The sequence below is a fragment of the Talpa europaea genome, assembly GCF_964194135.1.
Source record: "Talpa europaea genome assembly, chromosome: 12".
NCBI classification, from domain to species: Eukaryota; Metazoa; Chordata; class Mammalia; order Eulipotyphla; family Talpidae; genus Talpa; species Talpa europaea.
The window spans coordinates 6655849-6670588 of NC_140079.1; the positions used below are offsets into that span (position 1 = coordinate 6655849).

Below are 14740 nucleotides of genomic sequence, written 5' to 3' on the forward strand. Positions count from 1 at the left end.
GATTCTGGAAGATGCCGGGAGCAGGCGGGCGGCCAGGGGCTGGAGGCTGGAGGCGGCCCACGCGACGGCCACACACCTCTCTGGTCTCTGGTTCATTTCACAAGCATTGAGTGCCTTCTGTGTGTAGGGCCCTGGGGACACCCCGGGACACCCCCAGACATGGTCTGGCCCTTGGAGAGCTCCCATCTGTGTGTGGACACTGGTCTGAACCGAGGCACATCCAGCTGGAGACCAAAGGACAAGGCTCTGCAGCCACTGGAAGGTCTGAGGATGGTCCAGGTTGGGGCACAACCAAGGCACCGACTGGGAGATGGGAACCTTCTGGAGTGTTGGAGGCAACAGGAGGTGGGGGAGGCTGGGATGGAGCAAAGGGGTCTCTGAAGAGGTCGGGGGTCCGGGGACTGAGGGTGAAAGTGGTATGAACAAAGCGGGTGTGACAGATCCTGGTCCCAGGACCTGGGGAAGTGTCACCTTAAATGGGGAAGGAACTCTGCAGGTGGGGTGGAGCTGGGACTCTGGGATGGGGGAGGGTCCCGGGTTCCTGGGCAGGGCTCTCACAGGAGGGGAGCACAACATCAAGAGAGCTACACTGCTGGCAGCGAAGGAAGGGCCCCGAGCCCAGGAAGGGGCACCTCTGCAAGCTGGGAAAGGGAGCTGGGCTCCCCTGGGCGCCTCAGGGAGCCAGCCGGCCCACGCTGGGGCTTAGCCCTGTGACCGTCAGACACCTGGCCCCCGGGCGTGATGACAAACGCCGTGTCTTCGGCGTCTACCTCGCCGCGTGGTGTGGTGGCAGCCGCAGGAAGCGCGCAGCACCTGGGACGCAGCCTTCCAAGCGCCCGAGCGCCTCAGTTCTCACGGGTGGGAGTGGGCGCCGTGCAGGAAGAGGGTGCTGGCCCAGGTCAGAAGGTCACCCAGTGACCCTGGGGTGTGGCTCCGCGGCCCGTGATCAGCAAGCAGGTGCTTCTCCATCACGTCTGCACTGGCCGGCACCCGACTGGGAACCCTCGGGAACTGAGAGACCCCGGCTGCCCCGCGCCAGCCCCAGGCTGCCCTCCCAGCACCAAGGACCCAGGCCCGCCGGCGCCCGGCGCAGCTGCTTCCCGGGGCTCCCACGCGCCGCAGGGATAGGGTCTGGAGGCACCTGTGAAGGCACCGCCCCCGGGGCGGCGGCTGGCGGGATGCCCACATGCGCCCAGACACGCTCGGCGCAGAAGGAAAACGCCAACCACCTGCTTCTTTCTAAGTAGGTGTATTTTTAAATAGCTTTCAAGATACACATATTTTTTCCTTTAAAAAACATCTGTCAAGCAATTTTGTTCCTGGCCTGCTGGTCGTCCTTGTGGTCCTGGGCCGCCCGCGCGGGGCCCGAGGGGCGGGGGCGGCCGGGGCACCGCGAAGAGCCGATCCACCCACAGACCATGCACGGCCGCGTGTGAGCTCAACGTCCATTTATTTCAAAGCAGTAATAATTTAAAATTATAAAAACCTTTCCACCATTGAACACGTGGAGGGAGAGGTTGGAGACAAATAGGACGGCGGGCGCTGGCGGCACCCAGGGGCCGCATGCCAGGCCCAGCGCGGACGTCCTGCTGGAAGCCTAGGGCCACGCTCCCCTCTGCACCTGGAGGCGGCGGGTCCTCAGCCTCCGCCTGTGGCCATGGCATGGCCGGGCACGGAGTCCATGGTGCGGTGGCGCGGGAGCCACGGGAGGGCGGGCCTGGTGCCCGGCCCCGGCCGCACCGGCTGCGCTGGCTCACGCTGGGGCCGCGGGCTCAGGAGCTGCCGGCCGGGTGCTCGCTGCTGGGCGAGCTGGAGGAGCTGGATGAAGAGGAAGAGGGGAAGCTCATGCCGGTCAGGCCGGGAGGATTGGTGGCCGTGTTCTGTCCCGTGAGGCTCTTCCGGCAGACGGGACAGCTGTCGTGCTTGAGGGGGAGAGGGAGGTTCAGCACAGGGGGGGCGAGGGGGGGGCCGCCCGAGCCTGCCGCTGCTCACCTGCTCCAGCCAGGGCACGATGCAGCCGTCGTGGAACAGGTGGTTGCAGGGCAGCTGCCGCACGTGCTCGCCCAGCCCGTAGTCGTCCTTGCACACGGGGCACTCCAGCCCAGAGCCTACGGGACAGGCGCTCAGAGCGGCGCCAGCCACGCTGCCCTGCGCAGAGGGCATGCAAGGGCGGACCCCGGGCCCCACAGGCACCCGACGGGGGAGGGTTCTCCATAGCCCCGACCAGGGCAAGCCCTCTGGGGAGCCTGCTGTTGGGGCCACCTCGCACCCACGGCACAGGGGATGGAGGGGCCGGGGCCGGAAGTCCCTCCTTCACGCAGACCTTCCTTTGTGGACGGTCACGGAAGGAAAAACAGCCAGAAGCTGAGTGGCCAAGGGGCACATACCTACGTGTTCCTCAGTGACGGGGATGGTGGGGAGGGCCTGGATTTTCTCTTTGTCTGCAGGCGGGGGGCCTGTGTTTTCAAACTGATTGAGGAGCTGAAAGACAAGAGGCCGGACTGCTGAGGCTGGTGTGTGGGAGGGCCCTGGCCCACAGGGCTCCGAAATGCACAGGGCCGGGTCACCTGCAAAAGTCCAGAAGCTGCACTTGTCCTGTCACCGGACCCCTCCCGGGGTCTCCCACATCTCCATGAGACTGGGGGGGTCCTCCCCGAGTCTGCACATCAGCTAAAACAAGACACTGGGTCTCCAAGTGGCAGAGCACTCCAAGGGCTTGTCGGCAAGACACCCGGAGAGGCGACCCGGAGGGACAAAGCCCACACATGCAGTGCTTTCAGGAGAGGCCGAGGGAGGCGGAGCCATCGGGAGGGCGCGCCCTGCGTGGGCATGGGGAGGTCCAGGACAACCTGTCAGTACAGGGATGTGACCGAGGAGCACACAGCCCTGTCTGGGCACGGGCCTGTCCAAGGACTGTTCCTTTAGAAGGAAAGACGCCCACTGCCTGCCTTGGGGAGGACCACCCGTACCTGCGTGATGATGGCATCTAGGCCGTTGGCCCCCCAGGCGTAGTCCATCGGGTTTGAGTGCAGGACACCCCTGGGCAGAGAGGTCCGGGTTCAAGTGGCAGAGGGGCTGGGCAGGGTGCAGGGGTTAGGGGAGCGCCCACCTACTCACCAGGGGCCCAGGCCCAGATTGGGGATGGTGGCGGGAGTGATGATGCCATTCACCAGCTGCTGGATGATCCTGGAACAGAGAGGGGGAGGTGACAGTCAGCCCCTCCCGGGCCAAGCGGGCAGAGATGGCATGGGAAGGGCACGTCCAACGTCTGGACTTGCAGCTTTTAAGGTCACGCCATCAGGTGACACAGTGGCCCCGAAACTCTCCCCCTGTGGGGCTCTGGGTCCCCTTACACGTGGGAGCGAAGTGCCTTAACTCCAGCCGTGGGTCGAGGCCACATCAACCCAGAGATAAGCTGGGTGGGGGGAGCCCCAACACATCAGGAGGTACAAGGAAGTGGCCCTGAGCCAGAGCAGCTCCCTGCGTGCTCAGACCTGCACTAAGGGGCACCGGCGCATGCCCATGTAGCTGAGGCCCGGGAGGTCTAGCCAGTGTCCTCTGGGTGCGGGGTCGGGCCTGCAGGGCACCGCCGGTTCTGTCGTCCTCTGGCCTAACCTTCCTCCTCTGCACTGTGCTCAGGTTAAAGACAAGCTTTTCCGGTGCGAGCCCCACACACCGAGGGCCTGTGGCCAGGAGGGCGCTCAGGCTCTGCTCAGGGGCAGCCTGCTGACTGGGGACTGGGTGCGAACCCGCCACGTCTGAGCAGAGGATCCTGAGGACCAAGGGGGACACTCAGTGAGTGTGAAGACTCCCTGTTCCTCATCTCTCATTGTGGGTTCAGGCGGTTCTGCCCGAACACACGGGAAAATCGCCTACCCCACAGACCTGCACTAGAGGCAGCACCCAACCAGTGTGGCCACAGCACCTTCTGAAAGGGCAGACAGGTGCTCTGAGCAGTAGGGCAGGCTAGAAGCCCCCACAAGTGTCCCCGTTTGCCTCCCACCTCTCCCACTCCAGCCCCCTCACCCTTCCAGTGTGGGGACGCCTTCGTGCCGGCCAGCGGCCCTCCGCGCAGCGAGGCGGGCACGGGGTTGCCGGGCACCGTAACGGTGCCGGGAGTGCTGCTCCCGCTCGCGCCGGCTCTCGGGGTCTCTGCCATCATCAGCCTGTGCTCCAGGGGGGAACGTGGGGATCTCAAAGCTGTCATCAAAGATGCCGAAAGCAAACTGCCCGTAGCCCTGTGGCAGTGTGAACAGGTGCTGGTCGACGCTCTGCAGAGAGGGGGGCAGGAGCTCCAAGTTGCCAGCTGGTCCCCACCCTGCCTTTCCTGGTAGGCTGCAGGAGACACTAGCGAAACCGTGGTGTCGCGTGGGATGTGGGCTGTGACTACGAGAAAGGTGGGAGGGCCCAGCCCCCCGCCTCTCCCTCGAGGTGGGCACTGCTTGTGGGACATGGTATCGGGGGACCGGGACTGCTCACCTCGAAGGGCTGCCTGCTCTGGTCCGTGGGGGCTGTGGAGGGGGCGGAGCCGTTCTCTGTGCTCCTGGGAGGACAGTGTGGTCAGGTCGACACGGGAGTCATGCCCTCACCCCAGATGCCCAGGCCCCGCCTCCAAGCACCCAGGCCCCTATGACCAAGGGGCTGTGTTTACCTGGTCTCTTCTGGAAGCTCCTCGATAAAACCGGACTCACATCTTGGACAGATATAATCCTGTGGGAGGAGAAAATCAGTCAGCCTGATCTCCAGGGGGGCCTGGCCCCCATGTGGGCTGCATTCCTGGGCTCGCTGGACCCCCCCCGCCCCCCTCCGCACAGGCCACACAAGCAGCAGAGGAGAGAGGCAAAGCCTATGGCAGCCATCAACATCCTGTAAACTGCTGGGGTCCAGCTTGGACCCACTGCCCAGGCGGCCCAGGCACCCACTGCACAAACCCCTGTAAGCCAAGCAGCTTCTCTCACAGGCGAGACCCCAGCTCCAAAGTCACTCCCCATACCCCCACATTCCAGTCTATCAGCCTCTGCACCCACAGCCACAGAGGTCAGGTCCTCCTCTGACCACATCAGCTGATAAAGGCTCAGACAAGGCCTGCAGCAAATGGGCCCACTGACATGGCTCCAATGACAAGGTGCCAGCTGAAGAGGACATGACTGTGGGCCTCAGGGCAGGTCAGCCCCAGGAAGGTAGCCCCAAGAAGGACTGAACACAGATGCCCCACGCAGCATTTCTGCAATATTCTATAGCCCCAGCACTCAGCCTGCAACCCCTGAAACAGGCCCAGGCCCATAACTGCAGTAGGTGGGCCCATGTCATCAGGTGTGTAAGCTCAGGCTTGCGCTGGTATCCCCAAGGCCACCCCTGCACAACATGGTCACTCACAGAGTTAAGACAACAGAGCAAGGCCAACCTCTAGCCCTGAGTGCCATTCCATGGGGACAATCTCAGGAGAGTGTGGGCACCAGGGTGGCCACCGACCCCATCTCTCCCCTCACCACTAAAAAAGCAAACGCAGGGGCAGGGATCCAACGACACCACCGGAGTGGAGAGGGTGGGCAGGCGGTATCTGCACAGGGACTGTGTTCAGAGTGTAACAACAATAAAAACAAACAACCAAGGGCCTCCCCAGGTGGCGCAGGCAGTTGAGCGCAGTGCTGTGAAGCTGTCAGCAGCCTCTGCAGCACTGGTTCAATCCTGGCTGGCAGGCGAGGGTCCCACATGGCAAAGCAGACCTCTCCTGTCTCGCCCGCTGCTCCCCTCAGCTGTGTATTTCCTTGGTCTGCCTGTTCTGTTCCCCGCTCTGTCTCTGGTGAGTCCTCTCACCCTCCTGCGCATCTGGCCTATACCCCGGTTCTTGTATGTATGTATGTATGTATAAATAATAAATAAATAAATCTTAAAACAAAAACAAAAACAAAACAATAAATGAATAAATGGCCAAAGGATCAGCACAGACATTTCTCCAAAGAAGATACACAAATGGCCAACAGGCCTGGGAAGAAGAGACTCAGTGGTCCACAGGGAAATGCAAATCAAAACCTGCACGTCAGGTGGTTGAGCGCAGCGCTGTGAAGCTGTCCGTAGCCTCTGCAGCACCGGTTCAATCCCCACCGGCCTCAGAGCAGCCCACATGGCGAGCAGACCTCTCCTGTCTTGCCCGCTGCCCCCCTCAGCAGTGTATTTCAGTGTATTTCTGCCTGTTCTGTTCCCCGCTCTGTCTCTGGTGAATCCTCTCACCCTCCTGCGCTTCTGGCTGTACCCCGGTTCTTGTATAAAAAAACAAACAAACAACCTGCGCTATTCCTCATGCCCAGTAACCAGCAGGCGGGCTCCCAGGGCCGCAGTAACCAGCGCTGGCAAGTGGGGGAGAAATCGGGGCTCTTAAACCACTGGTGGGGACATGAAACAGGGAAAGTAGTTGGATAGTTACTTGAAAAGCCAGTCACCACACAACCCAGCAATTCTGTTCCCAGATACGTATCCAAGAGACTCGAAAACCGACGTCCACGCAGACACCTGTGCACGCGTGCACGGCGCTCAAGCCTTGCGAGCTGAGAGGAGGAACAGCCCAGATCTCCGCCAGCGGGAAGACACACACGACATGTCCGTCCGCCCACGGGAACGCCACTCAGCCATGAAAAGGAGGGCAGCGCTGACACTCGCTACCACGGGGTGCTCAGGGAGAGAAGCAGACACACAGGCCACAGCGTGAGTCCACTGATGTGCAATGTCCAGAAGGGGCACAGTCACCGAGGGTGGGTTCATGGTGCAAAGGGCTGGGGATAGGGGTGACAGCTGATGGGGACAAGGCTTCTTTCCACAGGTAACAGAATATTCTGGAACTAGGTAGAGATGGTGGGTACTGTACACTTTAAAGGGCAGCGTGGATCTCAGTAACGCTGTTAAGGGATGGCAATGACATCAGCAGCTCTCTGCACAGCGTGATCTCCACAGTCACCACTGGCATAAGATTCCCAGGGGCCCACGGGTGTCACCCCATGCTCCTCCTGACACCTGCCCATCTCCCTACCCACTGGGACTGCAGTTCTGTCATCTGTCCCCACCATGTGAAGGGGGTGACACGAGGCTAGGGAAGGGGGTCTCCCGGAGCCCGGGGAGGGCAGCAGCCACGATAAATGGGTTGCAGGCGGGTGTGCGTGGCTGCAATCGGGACACACCCTCCAACAGTGAGACCACAGACAAGCCTCATCTCTGGGTGTGCGGCACAGCTCTGCCCAGGCTGCCTTCGGCACAGCGTCACAGGAAGGTCCAGTTTCTCCCCAAATCCTGGTGAAGCCCCAATGCCAGCTGCCCTGTCCCCCACCCACAGAAGGGTCAGGTACATGCCCACCCTCTCCAGCCAGGCTGGTCCCTCTGACGGGGTCCAACACGAGGCCCTGCTCTCCTCGCAGCACCCAGCCGGCCTCCACCAGCCCCTGCACAGCACGGGAGAGAAAGAATAGCCGGCATGGGACCCAGCCTCCGCCTGAGCCTCAGATTTCCCTTCTGGAAAGTGGGCAGCGTCTTCTCCCCCTAAGCTAAGGTTTGCTGCCACACCTAGGCACTCCCTGCTCTCGGTCGGGGCACTCTATCACAGCCCACCTCCCTGAACACCAGCTGGAGCCCCGTGTCACACAGGGCATGATCCCCGCCCTGTCCAGGCCACCTGCGGCCTCGCGCGGGGCCCACCCATTTCAGGGCCTGCATGCCATCCCCTCTGCCAACACAGTCTTCTCCCCCAGATATCTACCTGGCTCGCCCCTCGCAGAAGTCAGGTCTCTGCTCAAACGTCACCTCCAGGCTGCAAGCCTCGGTCTCCCCACCTGTAAACGGAGGATGGCCTCAACACCCAGGGCTCTGACATCTGGCACCACAAGAACCCACCCTCACTGCCTCTTCTGCCACATGGTGGGGGGGCCCTAGTGACTTGTTGGCACCAAGCCCTACCCAAAGGCAGCTCCCTGTGAATTAGCTACTTCTCCCCTTGAAGGAGGGATGGGGGAGAAGACTACACCAGCATCGTCACTATGGCAACAGCAGCAGCTAGAACACCAAAGTTGGGGACCCACTCTGTGTCAGAGACGTGGGGGTTCTGACAGGAGTGATGTGCCAGCTGGGACAGCCCTTGGGATGCCACCATTCTTCATTTATACACTCCGTCACACACGCAGAGGCCTGCCAGGCGCGTGCGCAGCAGCGAGAGGTGACGAGAGACAGGCTCCCCCGGGAGAGGCAGAGCTCCGGACAGACCCCAGGCAGATCTGCGCCAGGCACAAGTAAGCTCAGGCCCCAACACAGACCAGTGAAAACCTAGGCCCCTGCACTCCCGCCCACACCCTGCCAGCTCACTACCCCTCAGAGTCCTCCTCCGTCCTCACAGGACGGAGACCTGCCCAGACCTTCAGGGACAACCAGCCCCCTCCACCTTCACTCCCTGCCCATCCCTCCAACTGCCCAAGGGTCCTGAACACACTGCCAGAAGCTGGGCGCAGGCCGTGCCAGACCTGGCACTGCTTGAGGCCTTTGCCTGCCCACGATAGAAGAGGACGGACGGACGGACGGACGCGCGCGCGCGCACACACGGTTTCAACGCAGGCAGCGAACCCCGACCTTCCTCCATCTTCCCAGGCTGTTCTACACCATCACTAGAGACCAGGACGCACTGACACCACTCGTGGGCCCATCGTGCAGGGGCTACACCTTGCTTCAGCCCCAAGAGCACCAGCAGGAAGATCATAGAGGGGCAGGCCACACCTCCGGGCGCCCTAGACAACTCCAGGCTGATCTCAGCTCCAGGAGACAGTCCACGCACAAGCTCCGAGGGCCCCAGCTTCTGAGGCCCAGCCTGAGAAAGGGGCAGGGTCTCACGGCCGCATGCAACATCCAGCAAGGGAGATGCCGGAGTCCAGGGACGCTGCAGGACGCTGGACGCCACTCTGGTAAAAAGCGGGAGCCAGGGCTCTTCAAGGGTCCTCTAGGGGTGAGGACAGAGGACAGGGTGAATGAGGTGCGGGGGAGAAGGGCAAAAAGAGGCCCACTACAAGACTTCCTCTGCCCAACAGTGCTCAGAGGCAGGAAATCGCCCTCCTTTGACCATGCACTCAGGGATGCCTCTACCAGGGAAAGCCACCCAGGTGCCGCCCTCTGCCAGCGCAGCTCATCTCAGCACCTGGGCAGACACCACCCGCACAGGCCTGCAGCCATGCCACTTAAGCCATCACGTCCACCACATTCCCAGGGCACCAACACGGAGGAGAATCAAGTCTGGGCCTGTGCACCAGCCTCCCGGCCAGCAGGCCTGTCAGGTTCCTGCTGCCACGTGCCTGCCCAGGAGGGCGCCCGCCCCCAGCACACGTGGATGCTCCTCACCTTCAAGCCCGAATGGTGGTCAAGGCCCGACAGCGCACAGCTTCCTGCCAGGACCCTCCCACAGAGAGAAACACGAATCCTGGGAGACATACCCCCAGGAGAGCCCCTCTCTTCAAACCCACTTGACAGGAAGAGAAAGGATCTGGGACACACACCAGGGAACTGGCAGAGCCCGTCTTACAGGGGCCAGAGCACAAGTCTCATTTCAGGGGTGGGGAGTAGCCAGACTTTCTCAAGAGTCTCAGTCTCAGTCTCTCTCACACACACACCCCGGCACCAGGTGTGCCCCTTACTTCCAGTAACCCTATCCATGGGGCCTGGCTGAATCCTGCTGCAAACCCACAGGCAGGCCCTGGCACCCGGTTTGCTCTCACGGAATTTACCAACATTCCTGACGAACCATTTGCCAGCAGCTTGTCTGTGGTTAATGCCCTGACCAGCCTCTAAACTCTAAGGGCAAAAGTCATGGCTGCCCTGCCACCACGGGATTCTGACTGGGGGGGCCTCGCCAGCCCAGGGACAGTCCTAGACATCAGGACTGTCCTGGCCCAAGGTTACGAGGCCAGGAAATGGCCAAGGAACACCGGTGGGGGGGGGTCCCCCGTGGGGGTCCTCACTGCCCGCCACCACGGGGCGCCGGGATCCCTAAGGCTCTAGACAGGCCGGCAGCAGGGGTGAGCCCGAGACCCCAGGCCTGTCCTGGGCTTACGGCCAGCCTCGCGGGCTGCACGCGAGCCATCGCGCCCGCAGGAGCCCCGTCCTTCCGGCCGCCGCGAGCCGGGGAGTCCGGGAGGGCTCTGGGGGCCGAGGGGTGCCCGGCTCCCGGAGGACTGCGCGCCGGGGGCGGGGGGGCTGCCTTCCCTTCCGCGGGGCGGGAGGTCCCTGCCCCCCTCCCCTTCCAGGCCTGCACCCCGGCCTTTCCTTCCGGGGTGAAGCCCAGGGCCCTCCTCGCCCCGCCGGGGCCCGCTGCGGGAGGCTGCCTCGGACACCGGCGCGGCTCCGGCACCCCAGCCCGGCGGCGCGGGCCGGGCACCGGCGGGCGATCGCGGGGTGCGGGCCCGACACCCCCCGGCCGCCCGCTCCCTCCTCGCCCCGCGCGGCGCCGTCAGGCCGGGGGCCACGGGCCGCGAGGCCGCACAGCCCGGCCCGCCCGGCCCCCGCGGCGCGGAGCGCGGGCCCCGCCCGGACGCGGCCGCGGGTCAGTTTCCCCGCCGGGCGCCGCGCGGCCGCAGCCAGACCCGCCGCCGGGCGCCGCGGGCGTCGGGGGTCGCGCCGGCCTCGGTTGCCCCGCCGCGGCTCGCGCGGCCCGCCCGGCCCGGGAAGAGCCGCCCGCCGCCGCCGCCCGGGCCTCACCGGCAGGCGCGGCACGATCTCGACGGAGCAGCAGTGGCAGAAGTAGCGTCCGGGCTGCGGCGACGCCTCGGCCATGGCCGCCGCCGCCGCCTGCTCCGCGCCGCCGCCCCCCGCGCGGCGCCCGCCGCCGGCCGTTTGCTGCTCCCTCGCGGGCGACGTACCCGCGCACGCCACGCAGGGCACGCACGGCGTGGGCGGGGCACGCGGGAGCGCGGCCGGGCGACGGTGGCCGCTGAGGGTCAAACAAAGACGGGCGCGGGGCGAGGGGCGGGGGAAGCTGCGGGGCGGGGCCCGCACGGGAGGGGCCGGGTCTCCCTAGCAACCGAGCTGGCGCCGAGCGCCGCCGGCCCCGGGAGGCTGAGCCGGAGCCGATGGCGCCCTGGGCGGGCCTGGCTCCGGCTGGGAGACAGACGGGCTTCCTAGGGGAGAGGGCATCGGAGGCCGGGCTTTGAGGAATGAATAGGAGTTGATTGGAGTCGGGCTTCCTGCAGAAAGGGGAACGGAGGCCAGGGCGCCGGGAAATGAAAATGTGGATGCTGTGTACGAACGGCCTTGGAGGCCAGGGGTCCAGGGATGGGATTTGTCCGCCAACCACCATCTTGTCCCCCTCGAGGTTCAGGGATGAGCCTGAACCATTCCTGCCACCAGAGGGCGCGCCAGCCCCGCCGCTGGGAACCCAGTGGCCACTTAGGTCTTTATTGGTTTGTGTTTTTGTTTCTTTTTGTTTGCGTTTTTGTTTTTGATTTTGTTGTTTTGAGCTGAGTTTTCGTGTAGTTTTCACTGTCAATTCGTATTTTTTGGTTTGTGGGTAGCTCTGCTTTTTTTTTACTTATTGTGGCCGTTTGTTTAGTGGCGTAAGCACCTACCAAGAGGGGTTTGATCCTGAGTTGTGTTCAAATGACCTTTCATTAGGATGTGGCTCTTGAACCATCCACGCCCAGACCAACACTCGATACACTGCTGCCGCAGAATCTCCATCAAGCCCCAAGCCACCTGCCAGAGGCAGTCCCTATCCTGTTGCATCAAATTTGAGGATAAAGGGAATTTCCAGTCTTCGCCTGGCTTGAGAATCCCTCAAAAATCAGGTGGTGGGACCAGGACCCAGGAGGTTAGTGAGGGAAAGAGACACTTCCACTCTCTCCTGATCAATGCCTTCCGAGTGCTGCCGACTTGATCAATTTCTAACCTGTGAAGTTTCACGAATATGTACAAAGTGCCCTGTGTGTCCTAGACCCAAAGTACCCAAAGCTGTTAAAATTCTGCCACTTTTGTTCTCTATGTATCTGTGTGGAATTTGGGGACAAAGTTGCTGCACCCATGTCCTTTTATCCCCAACATGCTTTGATGTATTTCCAACAAACTGGCTGCCTTCTTGCCTGAGTGCAGCAGCACATTTACCGAACTGGGTAATTAGCACCCGCTGACACACCCATGCAGCCTGTCCCCATAGGGTAACTCTTCTCCGTGGTGCCATCCTGGTTCCACATCCTGTTGTCTCATTAAGCCATTTCACTGGGGACATTCCTTGACCTTGACCTTAACCTTGACACAGGGCACAGGTTTGGCTTAGGCCCATGCAATTCTCCTGCCTTTTCCTCCCATTCACAATTCTGTCCCCAAGAAGAACACTCAGGACCCAAGCAAACACGCGCTGGTCTGAAGAGGCTCACATGAAAGAATGAAACAAGCCCAGCTCACCCACTGCAGAACCCTCCCTACGTCCCTATGGGACATAGGGACAGCCAGAGAAGCGCTAAGGGGGGGCTATGCCCCAGAGGGAATGCCACCCCAGGAAAGCCAACCCCATGTGCCCTTGGCTGATAATGCACGTAACCTGGGGCTGCCGTGGACGCGTGCTTCCCCACACACATTCACTCTCCTTGGCCGCCCCTGGCAGAAGTGACTGTTCAGAATGGTTATTCAGAAATGGGGAAACAGAGCAGGGAGGAGTCATTTTCCCAAGATGGGTGCTTCAGGGCTTGAGCAAGCCTGCCTCCTGGGACAAGAGGAAGGGTCCTGGCAGGCAAGTACCGGCAATTTGTTAGAGCAGCAAATAGGAGAGCCGTGCATCAGGCTATAGAGTCACTTCCAGCTGCAGCCAGGCTGGGTGTCTGGATTTCCTCCATGTTCTACTACTGACCCAGCCAGGACACTGCGGTTGTGTGCTGACCAATGCCTAGTGAAAGGAATGACTAACATAAATTCCACCCTCTTCAAACAATAAGGATTTTCCCCTGGGACAAGGAGGGTGGTGGAAACATGCCTTCTGTTACACAGGTGGTCACTTATGCCTGTACAAAATCAAAATGTGGGCCTCCCTGGTGGCGCAAGGGGTTAGGACGCAGCACTATGAAGCTATCTGCAGCCTCTGCAGCACAAGTTTGATCCCTGGCCGGCCAGGGAGCTGACCCACATGGCTCAGCAGACCTCTCCTGTCTCCCCGCTGCTCCCCTCAGCAGTGGATTTCAATCTGCCTGTTCTGTTCCCCACTCTGTCTCTGGTGAATCCTCTCACCTCCCACACACATCTCTGGTCCGTACCCTAGTTCTTGTATGCATAAATAAATCTTTTTAAAAAATCAAAATGTGGCCCATTTGTAGGGAAGGGAATGGGGTGGGAATACTTAGGGTCACTGACTACTGATTTGCTGAAAACAGAGTCAGATGAAATGTGACACAGGGTGGCACAGCTTAATTGGTTGGACCTGTGTCACCACTCACTCCTGGGGTCATTTGGGCTGGGAGTGCAGAGGAAAATCTAGTGCTGGAGAAAGGAGGTGTCAGTCACCACCTGGGGACCGACCTTCATTGTCCAGTCCACACAAGGGAAGGCCCAGTCCCACAGCTCAGCACACAGGCCCTGGAAGCCTGCTTACCTGTTCTGAGTTCAATCTTAACCCAGAGGGCTTTGTGATATGAGAAAATCAGTTTTTATCCTCTAGGCTCAGTTGACCCCTCTGTAAAATAGGTGCCTGCCTCACAGCATCCTGGTTTTGAAAGACAATACGTCCCCACCCTGCATGCACCCTATCTGTTAATCACAGAATCCGCGATGCATCTCACACCCCTTCTCTGTGCGGGACACACTGCCCTGGCATCCTGGCTGGAATGTGCAGTGTACTGAGGTCTGTGCCCATTTTACAGATGAGAAAACAGAGACAGATCAAATGTGACCTGACAGGGAGGCACAGCCCAGACTGGGCTGCCCCGGGTGCTCCCTTCTCCCTCCGGACCTCTAAGTCGCCTCCCCAGGAGCCCCATGGCCCCTTGCCCGAGGATCTCCGCATGGCTGCCTGCCTCCACACTGTGCTCAGAGCCTTGTCTGTCTCCCAGCAGGCGGGGACCGTGCTCCCGTGGAACCAGACTTGCCGTGTCTGCGTGTACGTCGCTGCCTGTTGCTGCCGCAGCAAATTCCCACAGATTTGGAGGCTTCAGTCAACAATTTTTTCTCTGACAACTAAGGAAGTGAGAAATCCACACTGATCCTGCTGAGTTAAAATCAAGGTATTGGCGGAGCTGCTTTCCTTTCTGGAGGCCCCCATGGGGGGGAGGGAGAGGGTCTTCCAGCTTCCAGAGGCTGCCCACAGTCCCTGGCTACAAGCCCCTTCCTGTCTTCAAGGCGAGCGACGCCAGGTCCTCGCGGTGCCTCTCTCGGGCCACAGAGGGAAAGGGTCTCAGCTTTGAAGGATCCTGTGATGCCACTGGGCCCATCTGGATAACCCAGACCATCTCCCCACCCATGGGTCCTTAACGTAATTCAACCTGCAAAATCCCCTTTGCTAGGAGAGGTGACATGACCCAACGTTTCAGTCCGGGGTGGGGGGGGCGCTGTGTGTGCTTGTTCGGGCAACACCTTTGAATTGGGCTTCCTGTTACTTGAAGCATAAACATCCCAGCAGTCTGTTCCCACCCTCGTCCCCCTCGCCACTCAGTCCAACCCCCAGTCCCAGTTTAAATGTCCCCGGCCTCTGAGAAGTTGATCTTGATTTCCTGCACCTGGGTCGCCCCTCGGTCACAGCTCTGGA

At 61.4% G+C, this 14740-nt stretch overlaps 1 protein-coding gene across 1 annotated transcript; it reads right to left on the bottom strand.

Moving 5' to 3' along the window:
- Positions 1 to 1772: 1772 nt before the first annotated feature.
- RNF126 (ring finger protein 126) lies at positions 1773 to 10806 on the bottom strand (the record flags this gene model as incomplete). Its single annotated transcript, XM_084249530.1, has 9 exons — positions 10717 to 10806; positions 4652 to 4710; positions 4480 to 4543; positions 4027 to 4271; positions 3118 to 3186; positions 2970 to 3039; positions 2388 to 2481; positions 1993 to 2108; positions 1773 to 1922 (listed from the first exon to the last, which is right to left on the bottom strand). The coding sequence occupies exons 1-9, from the start codon at positions 10789 to 10791 to the stop codon at positions 1773 to 1775; spliced, it is 942 nt and encodes a 313-aa protein (XP_084105656.1). The 5' UTR covers positions 10792 to 10806.
- Between the last annotated feature and the right edge of the window lie 3934 nt (positions 10807 to 14740).